The sequence below is a fragment of the Scylla paramamosain genome, chromosome 9, assembly GCF_035594125.1.
Source record: "Scylla paramamosain isolate STU-SP2022 chromosome 9, ASM3559412v1, whole genome shotgun sequence".
In the NCBI taxonomy this organism is placed as follows: domain Eukaryota; kingdom Metazoa; phylum Arthropoda; class Malacostraca; order Decapoda; family Portunidae; genus Scylla; species Scylla paramamosain.
In genome coordinates this window covers 2,463,096-2,483,803 of record NC_087159.1, presented here as the reverse complement: position 1 = coordinate 2,483,803, position 20,708 = coordinate 2,463,096, and the positions used below count along the sequence as shown (strand labels likewise).

The window sequence follows — 20,708 nt, the reverse complement described above, 5'->3', positions numbered from 1 at the left end:
GCAGGATGTATTATAACAGAACAGGAAATAAGAAACAGAAATATATTAATTACGTGTCTGTGGAATAAAACAAAAGCAGGGGAAACAAGGAAACAGTATACAAGAGATAGTAAAAAATAATGCGCCCCGTTGGAAAAGCTGAGGGTTTAGTGCTGCTGCTGCCAAGCAAAAACAACAACAGAAGGGAAATCACTCCGAGGAAGCAGGTAATACTAACGTGTGTGATTGGTAGACCAGCATTAAGGTAAAAGCTGGATGGGAAAGGTATACATGAAGTGACTAATAGATTATTTTAACGTGTGCTAAGTGAAGATTGAGAAGAAAAACCCCGATAGTTCCAGACAGTGCGTGAACGTTACGTGGGCACTCGTGGAAAACTGGGGTCCCGGGCTGTCTTAGCCCCCATAGCTTGCTAGTATGAGTTCCCAGTTATACATTTGCTGTAGTGTTACCACTATGAGCGAGTGAGGATACTGACACTGGGCGGGAGAGACTTCTAGCTAATGCAGCTATATACACTTTTTTTTTCTTTTTTTTTTTTTTTACTCTTTATTAGATACCAAACACACACACACAGATGCCCATGTCACAACGTATAAGTGATCATATCTCTTGCCTAGACAAAGAACGATCCTACCCCACTCAGCATGGCAGTATCCTTGCTTGCCCAACATGGTAACACTGCAACAGAATTGGAATTGAGCATGTGGTAAACATAGTTTTCCTTGGCTAAATAAAAGAAAAATATAACTTACATTGCATTACTGTATATGGTCATATTTATTATATTAACAGTTTGGGTGATTTTAGATTTCACTGTTTTGAATCAGCATAAAAATGTGAACTGCATTTAATGATAAATCAAATGACAGATGAGATTGTCATGGCCAGTAGGGAAAAAACTGTCCTTCCCATCCATCATCCACTCCCATTGTGTTGTCATGCTAGTAAGATTTTTAGTAAACTTTGCCTTTTTGTACAGGTAATTGCATTTAACAGTGTCACTGTGTATATGATGTACCTTTTTGTTCCTGTGTGTGTGTGTGTGTGTGTGTGCGTGTTGCACAAATAATTTCTATTTGAACGAACCTGCACATTTCCAGCAGTATCCCAATTTTATGTACTGCATCACAGAGCTACAGAATAAGAGTTTTTTTTACTTGAAGGTGTTTGTATTTTGTATCTAAAAAAAGTTGCTTCAAAGTTCATACACATAACTAGTAATGCTAGTTAAAAAAAAAAAAAAGGCATCTTGTAAAAATAAAGAAAATGAAATATGTCTTGTCCATAGTCTAGTTTTGACTTATTTTGTATTACAGAAATTATTGTGTGCAGGATGAAGAATGGGAATGGTCACATACTGTGTGTGCCAGGCCAGAGGCTGTGTGAGGCCAGCAGCTCACATGTTGGAGGAGAAGGCACCTACACCTTCAACAAGTACATCTATGCCTCCCTCATTGGCAGAGTTGTGGTGGAGCCTCAGAGGGACCTGCACATTGTGAAGGTACAGGAAGTGGTGTGTTGCAGTGATAGTATTCAAGAGATCTGCCTTACCTTTTACCACCAAATATAGGAAGAAATGCTGCCTTTTGTTGTTGTATATTACCATGACTTTCATATAAATAGTATGCTTATATGACTTCCAATTCTAGTTCACATTCAAAACATTATTATAACTATTACAATTTCCAACACAATATCTTTTATTCTTTGCATTAATGAAAAGTGGATATTAAGAAAAGGTATTAATCTGTGGTAATGCAGGTGTCATAGTAAACTCCAGCAACAGTTAACTAACTAAGGCTCACAGTCAGGAAAAGACCTCTTACTCTGGTTTTACTTTGAAAAAAATTCTGTCCAGACTGAACTGTTGAATAATGCATATTTAATTCCAGGAAAACATATATATTTCACATTTTTCCTTAGGTTACATCAGGACAGCAAGGCACAGTCATGCCCGAAGCAGGAAGCATTGTGACATGTCGAGTGTTGAGTGTGAACCCCAGCCAGGCCACTGTGTCCATCATCTGTGTGGGTCCCAACAAGCTGCACACTCCTGTCTCGGGGACGGTGCGGAAGCAGAATGTCCGAGACCATCAGATTGATACGGTGAGGCCTTCTTTAGTACAGCAGTGTCCATGAAACCTCTTCTTCATACTCTTAATATTCATATAGAGTGTGAGATTTCTCTTTTAAATCTACTTCATATTTTATTATTTAATTTATACAAATTATTGACATCTATCGATTAGAATGACCTCTTGCTTCTTTCTTGGTTGACTTTTCAAATGTGTGAGAAAAGACAAGATTCATAAATGTTATTGCTTTAACCTGAAAATGGAATAGCAGAGAATGACTGCTATATTTTCCTTGTTCTTCCTTTCAGGTGGAAATGTATAATTGTTTCCGGCCCGATGACATCATCCTGGCAGTGGTGATGTCCCTGGGTGACTTACGAAACTATGAGTTATCAACAGCGAGGTCAGAGCTTGGGGTGGTGACAGCCCACTGTGAGGAGGGTCACCCCTTGGTTCCTGCCTCCTGGACCACCATGAAGTGCAAATGTAGAATGGAGAAGAGGAAAGTAGCAAAAGTAATGCCACCTAAAACATAAAGAATAAAGTTTTCTTAAGGCATTGTGTACACTGACTTTTCTTTTTATAAAATGTCTACAAACTAACTCTTACAGCAATAAAGTTTTAGAGAACCACAGAAAGTAATTATTTCTTTTATTTCTACAGCACCACACAAGGAGCTTAAGGATTCTAGACCTCTGTAGTTAATATTATTAATAACACCTCCATTTTGATATAGATTTACCTATGGACATGTCTATATTGATCAACATATATGTTCATCAGGCCAACATCCCTTGTAAGGGAAGATAGGCCATGACAAGGTGTGCACACACACACACACACTCACAATCATCCCTAAAAAGCACTTCATACAAGATGATAAAAATTTGGGAAGTATATAAAACTGTGACTGCTCTAATAAATCAAGAGTATGCCATCTTCACTATCTGTTAAAAACTAAATAAAATAAAAATGTGAGAGCAATAGCACTGATAAAGATCTCTGCTGTCAATATTTGAAGGATAAAGGCAGCAGACATATCCAGCATTTTACCTAGACACTAAGAAAGTGTACCACTGAAACAGCACTGGATTATGTGGCCTTCCTTTACCACTCCCACCATTCCACTCTCCATAGCTCAGACACAAATGCAGAGTCAGAAACACACAAAGTCAGAGCTACTGAGGGTCCTATGTGTTTTGGTCACAACAACCAAAATTTACACAAGTGATTCTGTACGATAAACACATTGTATGCTTATTGAAACATAAATAATTAATTGCTCAAGCTGATAAGTACATTGCCAATATCATGACAAATTTCTCACCTAATATTTCATGCACCAAATGAAAGTGTTCATTTCAGTATTTCAAAACAGACAGAAGAGCTTAAGCCAATAAATGAGTGCAAAAGATAATACCCAGCTTTCATAAAACTCAGAACTTCAGAAATGGGATTATATACAACTTCTCTGTTACAAAAGGAATTTCACAAAATCTATTTATGATTTTATGCAAATTTTAATAGAAAAGGCTCAGCCTCTTCCATGATCAATCATTCATTGAATCACACTAACAGTAAACTTACTGTGGTCTAAGTACTTTTTGTCTGACTACTTACAAGAATTACAATAAAACACACTGCTACATCACATCAAATTAAGGTACAGAATATAAGTACAAGGCATGATAAATGTACTACCTTGGAGGCACATGTTCCATCAAGATCTATTTAGACCTAACTCTACTATAAATAAATAAATATATATATATATATATATATATATATATATATATATATATATATATATATATATATATATATATATATATATATATATATATATATATATATATATATATAGTAAACACATCTTAAATTTTTAAAATATACATATCACAATAAGTACATTCTTAAAACTTTGTTACTTTAAAGTGTAAAGGCAGAAAATATCCAGTATTTTCAATGGGCATTTGGTGTTAGAGAAAGTCTGCACAACACCAAGGAGTGAAATATGAAAATTTTTGTTAAAAAAATAAATCTATAAAATGAAAGACAGCTTCTTGGTTTAAGCATTACAACATCTCAAATAATTAAATATAAAAGTACAACAAACTGAACACAATATGCAGTAAAAAAAAATTACAGACTGACAGAATGTTAAGATGAAGTGAAGAGCTTACTGTATGCAGTCTTGTCTTGACTGTTTTTCTCCGCCTCCATCTTGGCCAGCCGTGACAGCAGGCTGCGGCAGCTGTGAGCAATACTCGCATCAAGTTTGGCAGCCTTTTCTAGATCTCTTCGGGCCTCGGTAGGGCTGAAGACTTCCACATATGCTCGTCCTCGTCGGTAAAGAGCTTTGACATTATCTGAGAGACAACAGTCTTTTGTTTAGTTCACAATGAAATTTCTTACATAATGGGGAACTACACTTTTTCATTATAATGTTACACAAGCCATATATGCATATATGGATGTTGATATTAGCAGTACAACTAATGGTCTAAAGTATATTATGCTGTCAAATCTAGGGACTCTGCAATAATGTATTTCAATTACAAACTATTTTTTATATAATAATAAAGGAATGATGACACATTTCACTGATCATGATTATAATGTGCTTAATGCAGAAGCAAATGAGGCAATGAAGACAAACAGTACAAATGCTTTGACAAAGCATTGTTTTGTAGCATACAAACCTGGTTGTTTCTCTAGGACAGTGGAGCAGTGTTCTATGGCACTGTAAAACTCTCCTTGGAGGATTTGGCACTGAGAATAGTTCAGGAGGAGAGGCATCTTCATGTCATTGAATTTAAGCCATTCTTCATCACCTGGCTTCTCTCTGCAAATTCATATCATTAGTAATAAGCCCAAGTTTGAACTAAATGCCAAACAGGAAATTCAGGGTAATCAGAGACCCAATACTGAGTCCATGGAACAGAAGGAATTATAGACTTGATTTATTTGAATGATCACAGTACCTTACTCATCTTTTTCACCTGCAGATACAATTTTCATTTTATAGTTGTATGGCAGTCCACCTTTCACTTATCTGAGCTTCAATTAATACAGCATAATGTTGTCATTGAATGAAACACAGCTCTATCCATAACATCTTACCAAAAACAATCACATAATTAACATTTAACAGAAATCTGATCACTAATCTTTGTGTAAAAAATTATGAACGGTTTTGCCCATCACCACCAGAGGAATTATCTACATGTACAGCCTTTATCAAACCAACATTAATGTCAGTCAGTTTGGATACAAGGAGTTTTAGTAATTAATGATGACTGTACAGATGAAGCAAGACTGACTTGCTTTAGACCTGGACTGAGAATCACCGTACATACCTCAGCATGAGCTGCTCAAGTCTTCCAAGAGCTTCCGAGTACTTCTTGCTGGCGCCTTCATGATCACCAACTTTGTACAAAGAGTTGCCTTCCTCCTTCAAAGCTGGAATGCTGTTTATTCGCTCTTCCTCTGACATGGCCCAGAATTCCTTTTCATAGGAGCCAGCTCTTGCAACGTTCATTATTTCTGCAGAGCCCAAAAGAAACAAGCAGATTACATTTCTATAGTACACTCTATGAGTAAAGATTGTGTATTCAAATTTCTACAATTTTTCTCTTAATGTTATGAAGGATAAGCACTTATATAAAAACATACAAACAGATGGTAATATGTATTACACTTCACATGGTCTTTGCTCTTACAAAGATCAGTCAAAATTCTTCTAAGATTTTTACTCTGTTCCTTTGCCCATTTTCATTCCTCCCACACCTCACTTTACTTACCTATAGTGAACTTCAGGTCTTTAGGCGTCTTCACCAGCTCATCCAGGTCTGGATACCCAAGGCCTTCTTTGAACCCCATTCCACAGCAGTGGTGTGGCTTCTTCTCTTTATTTATCTTGTTCTTACTGTAGGCATCTCGCAAAGTCTTGGATACCAGAGGATATGGAGCCAGCAGCTGCGAACCATAAGGGGAACATTAAATTATATTTATTTACAATCAGCAACATTCACAATTAGAACCCCTGCTACACATGAGCATATGAGGAACTAATCTAAGTTGCCATGTAGTTATTTTCTCCCAGCAGATTTTTTCAGACCAAGAAGAGGAGGTTGCCAGTTTGTGCAATGTGAAGCTCATGTCAGCGGGAGTTCTAATCGCGAAAGTCACTGACTGTATACATGACTGTCAAAGTAAATAGGACAGTCTAGACTTGGAAATATGAAAATTCTTAGTTATATGGTAAAGAATACTTTTATTTTAACAACTCCAAGTGACAGCAGTTGTTCTCACTCTCTATTCTTGAAAACAAATATCCACATCATCCTCAAAGACTGATTCCTATGAGGCAAAAAAACTCACCTTAAATGTAACATTAATGACACATGCCAGCTGCAGTCTTCACTATGGTATGGCTGCCTTCATTATGTTAAGGATGAGTGGCCTAAAACTCACCTCAACTCTTCTGCCTTAAATATCAAAATGACAAGAAGTAACCGTTTTTTAATCTCTCAAATATAAATACTAAGTTAGGCAGTTCATTTAAGAAGCAAGGCTCACCACTTTGTCTATGGTGAAAGCAGCCACCTCCCCAGATGCCATTGTGCGGATACATGCTTCCAAGGCTTCCAGTTTGAACTTCTTCCCCAGCAGCAGCTCAGCAGGCTCCTTCCACTGCCGGCTGTCGTCAATGATTTTTGGCTCCTCATCACATGTTTCCGTCTTGATGTGGAATGATATCTGGGACCATTTTAAGTCAATCAGAATAGGACAGGAAATAATGGTTTCAAGCTTGGTAAAAGACAGATTTAAAGAAAGAGATCAGTAGGAATTGGTTTTCAAATAGAGTGGTAGATGAATGGAATTGACTTGGTAATCAGATCATTAGTGCTAAGTCATTAGGAAGCTTTAAAAAAATATTAGATAAATTTATGGATGTGGATGGTAGGTGGAAATAGGTAGATATGTTTCATGCAGGGATTGCCATCTGTAGACCTAATGGCTTCTTGTAGCTTCCTTTATTTTCCTATCTTCCAATATGATTGATGCATATGATCAAATGCAATAATTACAGACAGATCCAGCATATTTATCAGTTTATTTAGATGGTTTAGTTTAATGTGTGGGACTGATAGCATATTTTTCATGATCACAAAGGAAACACAACACACAGCCAATACTCACCTTAGTTCCATCAGCATAATCAGTATTCCCCTTTCCTTGGTGCAAAACTTCCTTCTTGATCAGTTTTTCATCCATTTTTTCTTTTTTTTTTAACAAGATGTAACTCTGACCACAGATTCTTCTTGCTTCTATTGAGTCATACCCCAGTGTGGTCTACTGAGTCTCTGAGTGCCAGCTTGGTGTGGGAGAATTGCCTTGGTTACACAAGAGACCAGGCATGACTTCAGCATTCTGACTGAAAAGTTGTATTACCTTCCAAAGAAAGATAACTTGCAATCTGTGAATATTTTGTGTGGTAAGGTTAGATGGGAAACATCTAAAAACTCTCTCTCTCTCTCTCTCTCTCTCTCTCTCTCTCTCTCTCTCTCTCTCTCTCTCTCTCTCTCTCTCTCTCACCTTGTCTAAAATTATCTACCAAACCTAACTTTTATAATGCACTTTCAACAACAACATGACAAGCAATTAAGTATAGTGAAGATTCACATGTCTGCCACTCTCAGTATTTCTATAGAGATAGATAATCAGATTTTTTTTTTTTTTTTTTTTTTTTTTTTGTTATAGGTATACAATAAGAGATTGCAAAACTAGTATAATTTTGGTAAGCTACATCCTGCCCCAATAAAACCCACAGGACTGGATGCCACAATTATAAGCAATAAATTGGACTTCTTCCTTCATAGAACTGCAGCAGGACTTTGGTTACTGGGTATATATAGATTTATTGATTTTGCCCATTTGACATCTGCTTTTCTTACCTGTCCCATCAGCTAGATTTTTTTTAATCTAATTGTGTTGATCATGATCACAATTTAAATAAAAGTATCACATTTTTACCCAGAAACATATAATCACTGTCTAAAAATTAGTAGACTAAGGTTGGTAATTTTCCAGTCCTTATTACTGGTCTACTCAGACTGAAAACTAGCAAAAAAAAAAAATTCATCCAAAATAGAGAGAATGGTGAAAGGGAGAAAATTTACCTTTCCTACCAATCTTTATTACTTTATTTAGTTATTATTATTATTTTTCATGGGGTATAGTAAGGTGGTAAGGTGGTTATTCTTTTACTCTTGCATCAGTCTCAACATGGTCTTCTCATCAGATAGAGCTGCCCATTCTGAGTAATTTGAACCCCATATATACCCAACGCAAATTATTTATAATATTGACAGCAATTTTTTTATTTACTTGTTTTCGGAGAAGCAAGCTAGATCACTCCCACGACAACACTCGAAAGTGACACACCCATGCAAGTGAAGGATAGGCAGGCACTGACCTTCCCCGATGATTAGTTCTATAGTTGGAGAATGCAGCCGCTGGCCAATTAAAAATACAAAATTAATTTAGCCAATCACAGCATTTTATTTCATTCTGAAGAACGAAAAGCGGCTCAATTTGAAAAATCTGAATTATTCTGAGGAAAAATTCTGTCTGCAGTGGGTGTTGCTCAATTATTTCCAAGGCATCATCAGATTTTATTAGGTTGGTTATGGTGCATGACGGCCAGCTGACAGCCACGGGCAAGCGCCAGCCAATCCTCTTAGGGGAATATTGCCAGTGAGTGTTACCGCAGGTGCAAGAGTCAAAATTTACTGAAGGTGGCATACTACTACTACTACTACTACTACTAATATTAATACCACTACCACTACCACTACTACTAATACTACTATTATTACTACTACTACTACTACTACTACCGTCCCTTTCCACCTGAGGCCAACTGGGTTTTGTGTGTGGGACGCCTCGTGTAGGATTCCCGGCTTCGCATTCAGACAACACCAGAACAACAAATGACAGGCTCAATAAACAAATAACATAACTAAAAATAACATACACATAAACTCCAAAGAATTACCCACTAAGCCCTCCTCATATTTCTCTCTTCTGACCTTATTTCAGCCTGTAGTAGCGTGACCTGACCACAGGAGGCACCTCACGCCCTCACGCTGCCCTGGGAATCAGGAGGAGGGGTCAAAATAGTTCAGAAAGAAGAGGAAAAGTAAAAAATTTGATGGTAATTAAAAGCTTGCCAGTGTTTTGATCACGTTTAAGGACGAAGCGGTCATCTTATTGACTTCGGCTCATTTTGTATTGTTTTCATACATTTTGCTTCATTTTTTTTTATTGATTTATGTGCTTGTTATTATACTTGATTTAATCTTGCTGCTTCGATTTCGTTTTGTTTTGTTTTTGTTGCTTTGTTTCGTATTTTGAAGGAGCCGAGATTAATAACTATGAGTTTATAACAGCTGTGACAGAAAACCAAAGAAAAAAAAAAAGGAAAAGACGAAAGAAAAAAAAAATAGGAAATGGATAAGATTGCATGGAATGACTGTAAAATTGATAATAAATGGAGCAGAACAAAGTAGCAAGGATGCAAATATAAAAGACGAAAGAAGAAAAAAAAAGAAAGGACGAGAGATAAGAAAGAATAGGAAATGGATGGGATTGCGTAGAATGAAAGTAAAATTGATAAGTTTGAAGTGGGGGAATATAAGAGCACGCCACAGCTTCCCGCCAGGCGCCACTACGCCCACTCGCTCACCACCTGTCAAACCAGCATTACCAGCTACCTACGAAAAGCCAGAGAGAGAGAGAGAGAGAGAGAGACTTCCTCCTCTTCCTTAATTAATTTCTCATTTCTTCTTCCTCTTCCTACTCCTATCCACAAACGAGTCTGGAAACACCTGGAAAACACAAAATTTAGCTAGACATTGACGGAGAGTATACTAAGTCTGATGAATTTCAGTTTCATTAATTAAATAAAACTGCAGTTATTCCATTTTCAAAACTGCATGTCGAAGAAATCTTGGAAAACACTAAAACATCTTACCTGCTGCATATGTACATTTGGCTAAGTGTTCCATTGTAGTGAAAAGCCTCAACCATCAGGGATGCTGAGGCAGCCATTCAGGACATATTCTGTGGCGCTCAGCTGCACTGTGCACAGAATCCATGTCATGTTTTAACACATGAATGTAAAAAAATTCCCCTTTCATTACCTCCATTCAGTAAAGTAGTTCTCAAACAAGTTCTTCATCCATCTTCTCTCCACACCCAAACAATTTTAACATTTCCAGCTGTGCCAGATCACCCTGCTCTGCTCATAATTCTCCGAGTAGAGGTCATAATTCTTCAGTTTTATTTGGCATTAGTATATGGTTCTACTTCCCAATTTAGCATTATTCTTTGTGAAAATAGGAGACAGTCTGACAGAGGCCTCTTGTTAATATAAATCAATAATGCTTTCCTTTGTGATATGGAAGGCATGGCCTGCCCATACACTGGAAGGATGCTACAACATTCCATATGTATCATATGATGTGACAAGACCAGTGGAGGATCCATTTTTACATATTATTTCTACTTTAAGACAAAATGTGATGTGATGTTTGAACTCTCTCTCTTTTATAGTAACAGTCCAATATAAAAATGTAGACAGATTAGTAGTATTAAGGAATTCAAACAGCTATAACATTTCAAGAAATAAAAAAAAACTTTATTACAGTAATTTTTTTCATTATCTACATAGAACATAAACACAATGCTACAAACTGAACTCTAACCCTTAAAAGACAACCCTAACCAAGGCACAATGTCTTCAGAACTCAAACACATCCATCCACCTTATGAACCTTATGAAAACCTATGCATCTAGTTACTGGTAAATCACAAAACCTGATGGCAAACAAGAATGAGGCTCAATGAGATTTTAATATCATTCAATTATCGTTTTTTGACGTTCTTTTTTTTTCTATTAATATTAAAATAACTGTAAATTACAGATATAGTGCAAGGTTTGATTTACCTCATTTTAAATTACACATTAAGTATAGTATTCTATATATGCATATGTGTTGTGGAGTTATACCCAAGAGTAAAATAAATGAAGTCAAGAACAGCTTTGACACTTTAAATACAAAACATACCCAACCACTACCTTGGGACATAGTGACACTCTTAATCTACTGCCATGTAGTCATCATCATCTTTGTCCTTGTCTTCTTTTTTCTCAGGACTCTTCTTCTCTTCATCCTTTTTACTGGCACCTTCACTTTCCTTCTTCTTTCCCAGAGCCTGCAAATGAAGATTTCTTTATTACATCCAAAAATACCCAACAGTCAAATTTAGCTTTCTCACCAGGAAACATTCACTACAAAGTAACTACAAATGTGTATTAACTTGAACACACTAAACATACATCATCTGAATCTTTACATGTTCACTTCTGCTGTTAATCATAACCTCTTATAACATAAAATCCATGACTGCATATCCTGGGAACCACTGCATTCTAGGAGGCTAAATTTTCATAACTTGTTTGAATGGTCTCAACAAACCTTGATGAAAGCCTCCATATCACAGGATGAGGCAGCAACCACTGCATCCTCCCCTAGACCAAACTGGTTTATCAGCGGACCCAGCTGGCCTGACTGAAGAGCACTGCTGAACAAACTCACAGCCTGAAACCAGATAATATAAATGACAACTCTCCTCAATATATAAAGACACATTAGTTACAAAGTGCATTCAAATTACCATCTTCCTTCCCATAACTAAAATGAGAGTTGCAGTACATCAAACCAGTTTCCCTGATTTATGATATACGAGATGAATCTTGATTTTCATACTCAGTGAGTCTCAAAGCTTGTATGTACAGTATGTAATGAAACTTTCTATGATAAATTCTGTGTACAATTTTGTCAATGGTGACAACTAAAACACTGCTGATGTTTCCTATGACGAGAATCTCCGAATAACATAACTGTACTAAAAGTGTTCACCTGCTGGAACTGAGGGGAGGTGACAGTGCCCCTCAATTGCTCGGTGGGGGGCAGCTCCTCAGCGGTGGCAGGGAGGTACGGCCGCAGCTGGTTCACAAATTCTTCATTGGTCAGTATGGGCTGGAGAGCTTCTGCAGTCATTGCTGAACTCAAATCCACTAGGGTGAAGAAAATGTCTTACATGAGACACAGGAATTTTAAAGGTAAAAGGTACCCACATAATTTCTACAGCTATAGGTTTCAGAGAACTTACTACAAAGGAATGGGCACTAGAAATTATTAACAATGCCTTCCATGAGACACTGAAAATGTCAAGCAATAAATATGGATATCATTCAGCCTCCTTTGAAAGTTACCCAGAAGTCTACAAGAACTGTCACACACACACACACACACACACACACACACACACACACACACACACACACCTGTTGTCTCATCAAACCATCCATCCATGCATCACACTGCAAAAGTTCTTCATATAACTTGCCCTGTCCTTTTTTATGCTCTATTCTTTTAAAACATGACTAATTCTAACTGCTACCGAGTAAAAAGAATGACGTGAAAACTCTCCATAGTACCAGTCCCTCACCTGGCACCCTGGGAGAGCCAGACACATCTGGGGGCACCGATATGCCTGACAGGATGTTCTGGAGGTCTGACAGCTGGATAGGCACAACATTCCCAGCAGTAGGGGTGGTGCTGCTACTCTCCCTGCTGGTGGTGGTGGTGCTGCCCTGCCCAGATTCTGAAATATAATGAATTACCATCTTTCCATGGCATAACAAGAAATAGTATTAGATGAAATAGACACATCAAGCACTGGATACCTGAAAATACTTAGGTGAAGATGTTTTCTACCGGCTACAAGTTAATTATGCATTTTAAAGCTCTCTCTTACCCTGAGCAGGTGTAGGAGCTGGGGTAGGGGTGGTGGTGGCTGCTGGGGTGGTAGAAGCTGTGGTGGTGGCTGATGTGGAACTGCTGCTGCCACTGCCACTCCGGCCCCCTCCACTGCCCGATCTACTGATAACGAGGCAGAGGGGAAAGGAAAAAATTAGATTATCATTGGATTTGTGCATCCTTATTAATCTACCTTATTCTTCACACTAGGCAGCTTCTAAAACAGAGATTAATCATAAACACTGGAAGATTAAACTAATTTCTAAGCACAGTTTTCAATCCAAACTCATGACTGATGACAAATTTACTATATACACAAAGCAATAAATTGACCAGAATATTTGAAGATAAAGTATTACAAAATAGTGATAGTGAGGTGCAATACAGTGGTCCATGAGACTGTCCCTTTCCACCGAGAGTCAACAGGACTAAGAGTGTGAATGACACGTGTGAATGTGTGGTGTGGCTCTCTGTTCAGGCCACCCTATGTGAGAATCCTGGTCTGGTATATGGACAGATAGAAAAATATCTCACCAAAGAATTAATCTTAAGTGTACATTTAGTAACATCTGTTAATGGCTTGTACACCCAGCTGTTCACAAGCCTGACCCTCTGTGTGGTCTGAACTAACCCCGGCCCCAGCAGTGTTGCCAGGCTGGACATCCCACTCCCAAGGATCTGCATCAGTTGCTGCTGGGAAATGTTGCCAAACAGGTTCTGGATGTCACTGTCTCGCAGGTTGGTGATTTCTGAGCCCAGGGCAGGGTTTGGTGTGGAGCCTGCTGAGCGCTGAGACCCCGGGGCTGGAGGGTTGTTCATCAACTCATTGATCTTGCGTGCATACTCATCATCCTTGTCAGTCTTTGGCTCCTGTGATAAAGAGTGTCTTTTGAAGTTTTTAATGGCATAAAGCACTTGAGATAAGACAGTGGCATTCAGTACAGCAGTATCACAGTCTCAAGCCAATTTTGGATTATCATTTTGATCCTCTCTTTTGCTGCCCTTGACCAGTACCCCTGTGGCTTAAGAAAAAAGTAAAAATAAGTAAATAAATAGATAAATAAAAAACACAATGTTCGAGACAGCTCACCTGCATCCAGAAGAATAGTTTCCTGTTAGACACCTTGAAGATGAGCACATACACTCTGCCAGTGGTGCACTGAGACACTCGCTTGTACTCACAATCCTCTGGGAACACGATCAGGTCCTGGCAACAGAATTTAAGTTGTTAAATTACAAAATGTAGCAAAGTACATAGTGTGAGCAAAATAAGAGTATGAGTAAAAATGAAATCTTTAGGAAACTGCAAAAATAGGCATATCCTTGGAAATTTTTTGGAACTTGATGGTCATTTTCTTTTAATATTATCTAGATTTGTGCAGAGAGAGAGAGAGAGAGAAAGCTTACCTCCTCCACAATGCCAGTGGCGCGTTCCTTCCAGCAGAAGTGCATGAGGGAGTCGTCAGCCTGGTACAGGTACAACTGTCCCTTTCTCTTGTCTGGGTGAACCATCTGGTTTTTCATATACATCTTCCCCGCCTGCAGAACACATTAGAATTTTAGTGGTGACAATGATCTCTGCAACCACTGAGACAAGGAGATATGGGTTTCCTATTCTCTATTCAAACTATATGTCAAAGCAGAAATTATACAAGTACAAGTAGTCACCAAGGAGACATGGATTCCCTAATCATGAATCAGAGTTACTGAGAGCTGGAATGCCAAAGGTCAGGTCGGAAGTGAGGGCAGAAAATGCAAATCCTGGCCTCTCAGCAGCCTCTAGTTGGTTTATAGATTACAGCTGGTGTTGCACTCAGCAATTCAGCCAATAATAAAAAGTGATTACACATTAGTCTGCTTCTGGTAAAAACTGAGGCCAGAAAAATACAAATCCTGACAATCTAGCAGCCTCTGATTGCTTAAAGATTACAGCTGGTGTCACACTCAGCAGTTTGACCAATAAGAAACGAGAATCAGTCTGGTTCAGGTCAGTTCTATAACAAGCAGAGAGGATGAAACCAAATTCTGTCACTAATGTGCCTAAAACTAGTCAGTTTCTCACATCAGTACGCTGTTCAGCCTCGTTACAACCTTATAACTTCCACGTAATAACTCCCAGCGAAAAATACAACTGAGAACACATTCAGAGTAAACCTAATGACAATTATAACCTAACCTAACCTACACTCCTCTTATGGTCGACACTAAAGAGAATAAGCCTTACAGAAATAATACCTGAATACCTCTTAAATGAATCCCTCATACTTCCTGAATAATAGTTCTGTAATAGTGTCCCAGTATACTGAAGCAACACCCCAAGCCAGGCCGACCCTCCTCCCTCCCTCCCTTCTCTCCCGTCAAAACACGCAATTCTTACCTTAAACTCCACCAGGTTCTTGCTGTTGGACCTGAGATTGCCTCCGAAGAGCGCCCCCGACATGGTGAGGTGGTGTGAGGTGCAGGTGTGAGTAAATAGAGGGGTGAGGTGATGCCCAAGCTGACCGTGACCAAACACTTTCTGAGCCTCAATGACTACCACCACCACCACCGCCACCGCCAACAGTACGGTCATGCTATTCCGCCTCTCCAACGGGCTTCTCTTATTCCTGTTTTTTATTTATTCGATGGTTTCTATGTAAAACGTGATGCCTTTTGTGATGCTTTGTTGATTTCAGTTTTGGCTAGCTTTTTTGTTTATTTTATTTGCTTCAATGGGGGTGATTCTAGTAGTTTTAGCCTTTTCTTCGGTGCTAACTATAATCGTTTTTTTTTTTTTTGTATGTATCTATTGTTTTTTTTTTAGGCTTTTTACTGTAATGTTTATTTACATTTTATTTAGTTTCCTTTTCTCTGCCTTTTTTTTTTTTTTACTTATTCCCAATAGTATGACGGTAAGTTTTGCTACTTTTAGCCTCTCTATCGGCGCCTATTTTCCGCTGGTTCTTTGGCTATATTAGTTTTTGTGTCTTCTTTCCTGATAGCTTGTGCATTTCGTTTATTTCATTTATTTATTTATTTATTTTGTTTCGTTTTTATTCGTTATTGTTTTTCTTCCATTCTTTTATGCGGTAATGGTGACTATGTTGTATCGGTTCCCATTGCTTATGTTTTCAGTTGTTTATTTGTTTTGCGTCTTATTTGTTGTTAGGTAAAGTAGTACACTCGTAATATTTTCTTATCTTTAGGCCATTATTTTTCCTCACTTCACTTCCTGATTTGATTTAGCGCCTTTATATAGATCCACGAGGGTGACGCGGCTTTTCTAGTAACATTATTTGGCATTTATGCGTTTTTGTGTCGAATTGGGTTCTTATGTGTCAATTGACTACCGTTTCAATGGCATCTTTTATTCGAGTCAGTAGATAGGCCACGTTTTTATTGCTGATTTTCTCTCGTCAGCCTCTTAAAACTTCCCTGTAATCTTTCCTTATCATCATTTTCTTTTAAAGTATTACTGGCTTCTTCTCGTTTTGATTAACCATCTTATTTTAATAGAGAAAGGCTCACTACAACACTTTCTTGAACCATGTAAGAATAGAAAGAAGAAAAATCATATTCATGGAAGAAAGATATAGGTACGTGCAATTCATAGATAGATAGATAGATAGACAGATAGATAAATAGATCTAGATACAGATGAACAAATTAAATGGACAGATAAAGTAAGTAAACAAAAATCAACAAAAGTTTGCCGGGTACAATGTTATCAACAGAGCAGAACCAACGCGCTGAAGTAACCAGAGACAATCTTGGAAGGATGAACACAATAAAAACACAATAAAACACCAAATCACTGTTCTCCTGCAACACAAATCCACCCCCTGTACATTTTCTTCTACTTGACCTGATTTTTTTGCCTGCATATAATGCGTGGCGCGGTGGTTTATACTTGCAGGCGACGAGATATAAGTATGCACCGCAATGCCTCCCCTGTTATTTCATTCCATCACGAGAGAGAGTAGAACACGTGTAGTCTTGAAGTTATTTGAACTGAAACTTTCTGAATGCAACTCACTTATTCGCTTTATTGTCAAAGGTAATACTAGAATTGATTTATTTATCAATTTCATATATCTGTATGTAAGAGTGATACTGGCAAAAGAAACTTCTAAACTGAAAAAAAAGAAAAAAAAAGGCCCACTAAAGGCACCAGTTTCTATAAAGTACAGTCGAGAAAAGGATAATCCAGAAATTGAGGTGTCTTGAAACGTCCCCACCTTCAAATCAAAAGCAGGAGGAAATACAGAAGCATGCAGTGAGTTCCAGAGTTTATATGTAATATGATGACTATTGTATTTCAGCTTCCCCTTATTAACTGTGGCAGTAAATGAGAGGATAGTGAAAAAAAACACCGAATTGCTAAGTACTTCATCAGAAACAACACCACTTATTACTTTGTTTCATAGTTTTATTCAGGAATGATGTGTTACTCGTATTTCCCTTGGTCGTACTCACCTGCCTCTCACGTCCCCACGCCTCAGGTAGCCTACACATAACGAAGGCTCTCTTAATTCAGTATCTCAAAGTGCAGCTCTACATAAAATTTACACTCTTCAACTTTTCCCGTGTTCAAGGTATAAATGAACGTACATTTCTGAATATAAACAAAAGAAAAAAAAGCGGGAGATAACTTATATTTTAACAAACTGAGCGAATAGATAAAACGGGCAGGATCTTAACTCTAAGTTTACTCTCCCAGGCACCCAGCAACCAACCACCGTAAATAGAGCCATGTTGTTACTCATATATATATATACGCCTGCAGGAGGATGGGGACGCAGTCAAAAAAAAAAAAAAAAAAAGTGGAGGTAGCAAGAACTATTTAGGAGGTATAATAATAAATGCTGCATGATTAGCATTAACCAGACGTGTGGTCGCCTCAGTAACTTTACGGGAATGGCTTGAAGGCGTGGGGAAGCAGACACCAGCTGGCCGTCACTCCTCACTCGGCACCTTATCGACTTCCTCAACACGTGCAAGGTGAAAAACAACAACACAGCACAACCGCGTGATGGACTTTCTTCGTGTGTGTGTGTGTGTGTGTGTGTGTGTGTGTGTGTTGTGTGTATGTTTGCGCGCACACACACACATCTCGTGAAGGACTGTTTTCTTGTGTGTGTGTTTCTCTCTCTCTCTCTCTCTCTCTCTCTCTCTCTCTCTCTCTCTCTCTCTCTCTCTCTCTCTCTCTCTCTGTCTCTCACCACAGCGGCATAACAAAGGGGAAGGGAGATTGGTGGGGGCGGTGTTTGAAAATAGTCCTCCAGATCCCCAGTGCAATGGGACCCCAAATTGATCCGTCAAGAAAACTCATTTTCCTTTCCCTTCTTTTATCAAGCCCCACCAAAATCTTGAGGAGCCAAATACCCAGAAAAATTTGAGGTTGTTCTTACACACACACACACACACACACACACACACACACACACACACACACACACGTAGCACAACTAAGGTAGGGCACATCAGAACATATGCCCAATGAGTGAAAGACGACCCAACAACTGAATTTCCACGCACGATACTTAAATTAATTCATGGTGGTAAGAATGAACGAACACCCTTCTTTGCATTTCTCCAGTAACCTCTGCCTGTACCGTGCATGCATGTCTTTGTCTTCCTGATGGTAGTAGAGGGCGGTGATATCTTCCATGCATGTCCCTACTGATCAAACATTTTAAAGACTTGCACAGCCCTCGTCCCGCCCAATGTTATGTTCTGCTACTATTACGCATACTGTAAATGCATACACACACGCCTCCCCCATGCAGCCCAGTGAAGGGAAGTGTCATGGCGGATGTGCTGACAAGACTTGATCTACAGAACCATTCTTTAATAGTCTATCAATAAAGAACAAACAATGCAGTGCCTACAGTGAGCAGCGCGTTGCCTCGGGGTTGAGATCTGTCTCCTTGGCTTCAATTTCAGCCTGAGGAGTGGAGAGATGATTCATCACCTGCTGGCTGTGTCGTTCCATGTGGTCAGTTTACCTTGGCCAAGTCTCCCGGCTACCGTACATACAAGGAAGCTTAATATCTTTCCAGCTTCTTTGTTTCCTTCGTATTGCATGTGCACCGCTACCAGCGCGGGAGGAACAGCTGTAATAAGGCAATTACTTTGCAGAAAAACGTACGACACAAGAAGAAAATCCGAAGCAAACGAGACATAGGTGTTATGAAGCTTCGTAGGCTACGCTCACTTTATTCGAACACCTTCGATCGTCTCCCAGGAAGACATACCATCATCATTTCACATCATTATCTGCAGCAGTATGTGTGCCGTCATTACTCCACATTAGGAGCACTTTGATTGCTCGAAGTGCCAGAAATGACAGTGGTGGCGGTGAGGTGACGGAGAAAGTACAGCGTGTGTCCGAAGTGTTCAGTGACGAGAAAAGAAAAGTTTCGATACAAAATAAACAATAACCACCAGACAGGGCAGGGCTGGCCGTGATGACCCAGTGGTGGCGGGGAGGGGCGGGGTGCGTGCCTGTGTGGCCTCATTACACTCGCCCACTTACATAATTTCAACACGGGACTAAACATCATAGGATATATATATATATATATATATATATATATATATATATATATATATATATATATATATATATATATATATATATATATATATATATATATCAGAAGACTGATAGGCATTTCAATTCAGGAAAGATAATAGTTTCCTAATATATGAAGTCTTCAGTTTTTTTTTTTTCTTAATATAAGAGAATCCAACCTATGAATAAAACACTGATTGGATTGCTAAGGGATTGAACGTGTGCTTGTGTGTGTGTGTGTGTGTGTGTGTGTGTGTACCATACGAGAGAGAGAGAGAGAGAGAGAGAGAGAGAGAGAGAGAGAGAGAGAGAGAGAGAGAGAGAGAGAGAGAGAGAGAGAGAGAGAGAGAGAAAGGGGAAGGAAATAGGGTCAAACAAAGAAGCGTGTCAGAAGGAATAAAGAAATGGGGGAAGAGCCGCAGCGAGGAAGGTCGTGGGAGAGCAGCTGTCTCGATTGTGAGGCCACCCGATGAGGGGGAATGAGGGATAACAAAGAGAAGGAAGAAAATGCTGGATAAAAGAGATAAACAGAGAGATGCAAGAAAGGAAGGGAGAAGCAGGAAGGGAGGCAAGACAGGGGAGAGTGACAGGTACGAAAAAAAATGAGAGGGTCTGCAGGCAAGAGAGAGAGAGAGAGAGAGAGAGAGAGAGAGAGAGAGAAATATTTCATCAAACCACAGCTGTTCTCATCCGTGAAATATTTTATCTTTGAATTATAGCTCAATCCAGGCTTTGGGAGAAACTGTTTGGTGGAGACTGGCCACAGGAACACGGTGGAAAGGTTTGGCCAAGGAAGATCTTTATATTCCTTGGGTTTGGCCATATCCCTTGCCCTATGCTCCATCGCCTGGCCTGGTGTTTCTGACAATGTGGATTTTTAAAGAACGTGCAATGTCTTAAATGAATGTTCTCTCTTAGATCATACGAAAAGAAATCAAACTCTCATTACCGTAACTGGATTAATACATGTTCTGCAGTTCTCTATAGTAATACATACAGTAATAAAGAACTTTAAGAACCTGTAATATTGAGAACTGTAGCACACTCTTATATCATTCGACAACAAAATTAAACTACCATTACCATCATTACTGGGGTTACATATATTCTGCTTCTTTCCAGGATACAATAATACAGGGATAAAGGAACCTCCATTATTTAAAACTAATGCACACTCTA

At 38.7% G+C, this 20,708-nt stretch overlaps 3 protein-coding genes across 6 annotated transcripts; 1 reads left to right on the top strand and 2 right to left on the bottom strand.

The window, feature by feature from the left end:
* The first annotated feature begins 47 nt into the window (after window positions 1–47).
* Window positions 48–2,720, top strand: LOC135103399 (exosome complex component CSL4-like). 2 transcript variants are annotated; one of them, XM_064009562.1, is made up of 4 exons: window positions 48–206; window positions 1,320–1,504; window positions 1,927–2,109; window positions 2,387–2,720. In XM_064009562.1, the coding sequence occupies exons 2-4, from the start codon at window positions 1,337–1,339 to the stop codon at window positions 2,612–2,614; spliced, it is 579 nt and encodes a 192-aa protein (XP_063865632.1). In that variant the 5' UTR covers window positions 48–206; window positions 1,320–1,336; the 3' UTR covers window positions 2,615–2,720. The 2 variants fall into 2 exon arrangements, with proteins under 2 accessions (XP_063865632.1, XP_063865634.1); XM_064009564.1 differs by having other exon boundaries at window positions 120–206; window positions 1,336–1,504.
* Window positions 2,716–9,362, bottom strand: LOC135103398 (AH receptor-interacting protein-like). Of its 2 annotated transcripts, none has more exons than XM_064009560.1 (7): window positions 9,176–9,362; window positions 7,284–7,560; window positions 6,660–6,839; window positions 5,882–6,056; window positions 5,438–5,624; window positions 4,781–4,923; window positions 2,716–4,447 (listed from the first exon to the last, which is right to left on the bottom strand). In XM_064009560.1, the coding sequence occupies exons 2-7, from the start codon at window positions 7,356–7,358 to the stop codon at window positions 4,239–4,241; spliced, it is 969 nt and encodes a 322-aa protein (XP_063865630.1). In that variant the 5' UTR covers window positions 7,359–7,560; window positions 9,176–9,362; the 3' UTR covers window positions 2,716–4,238. The 2 variants fall into 2 exon arrangements, with proteins under 2 accessions (XP_063865630.1, XP_063865631.1); XM_064009561.1 differs by having other exon boundaries at window positions 7,284–7,458.
* A 1,396-nt stretch (window positions 9,363–10,758) lies between these two features.
* On the bottom strand, window positions 10,759–15,560 carry LOC135103397 (proteasomal ubiquitin receptor ADRM1-like). 2 transcript variants are annotated; one of them, XM_064009558.1, is made up of 9 exons: window positions 15,351–15,560; window positions 14,381–14,512; window positions 14,064–14,180; window positions 13,605–13,843; window positions 12,972–13,096; window positions 12,663–12,818; window positions 12,071–12,228; window positions 11,627–11,749; window positions 10,759–11,363 (listed from the first exon to the last, which is right to left on the bottom strand). In XM_064009558.1, exons 1-9 carry the CDS (start codon window positions 15,543–15,545, stop codon window positions 11,247–11,249), a joined length of 1,362 nt encoding a protein of 453 aa, XP_063865628.1. In that variant the 5' UTR covers window positions 15,546–15,560; the 3' UTR covers window positions 10,759–11,246. The 2 variants fall into 2 exon arrangements, with proteins under 2 accessions (XP_063865628.1, XP_063865629.1); XM_064009559.1 differs by having other exon boundaries at window positions 12,972–13,093.
* Window positions 15,561–20,708: the final 5,148 nt, after the last annotated feature.

What these genes read in the sequence shown, in the direction of transcription:
- LOC135103399 (XM_064009562.1), top strand. Translation starts at nt 1,337, where the DNA reads ATGAAGAATGGGAATGGTCACATACTGTGTGTGCCAGGCCAGAGGCTG. An exon ending in GGGACCTGCACATTGTGAAG is followed by an intron (nt 1,505 to 1,926) that starts GTACAGGAAGTG and finishes ATTTTTCCTTAG; the next exon opens with GTTACATCAGGACAGCAAGG. An exon ending in GAGACCATCAGATTGATACG is followed by an intron (nt 2,110 to 2,386) that starts GTGAGGCCTTCT and finishes TCTTCCTTTCAG; the next exon opens with GTGGAAATGTATAATTGTTT.
- LOC135103398 (XM_064009560.1), bottom strand. Translation starts at nt 7,358, where the DNA reads ATGGATGAAAAACTGATCAAGAAGGAAGTTTTGCACCAAGGAAAGGGG. An exon ending in CTTGAGCAGCTCATGCTGAG is followed by an intron (nt 4,924 to 5,437) that starts GTATGTACGGTG and finishes ATGAATTTGCAG; the next exon opens with AGAGAAGCCAGGTGATGAAG. An exon ending in TGTCCTAGAGAAACAACCAG is followed by an intron (nt 4,448 to 4,780) that starts GTTTGTATGCTA and finishes GTTGTCTCTCAG; the next exon opens with ATAATGTCAAAGCTCTTTAC.
- LOC135103397 (XM_064009558.1), bottom strand. Translation starts at nt 15,545, where the DNA reads ATGACCGTACTGTTGGCGGTGGCGGTGGTGGTGGTGGTAGTCATTGAG. An exon ending in AGAACCTGGTGGAGTTTAAG is followed by an intron (nt 14,513 to 15,350) that starts GTAAGAATTGCG and finishes TGTGTTCTGCAG; the next exon opens with GCGGGGAAGATGTATATGAA. An exon ending in AGCTCCTACACCTGCTCAGG is followed by an intron (nt 12,819 to 12,971) that starts GTAAGAGAGAGC and finishes ATTATATTTCAG; the next exon opens with AATCTGGGCAGGGCAGCACC.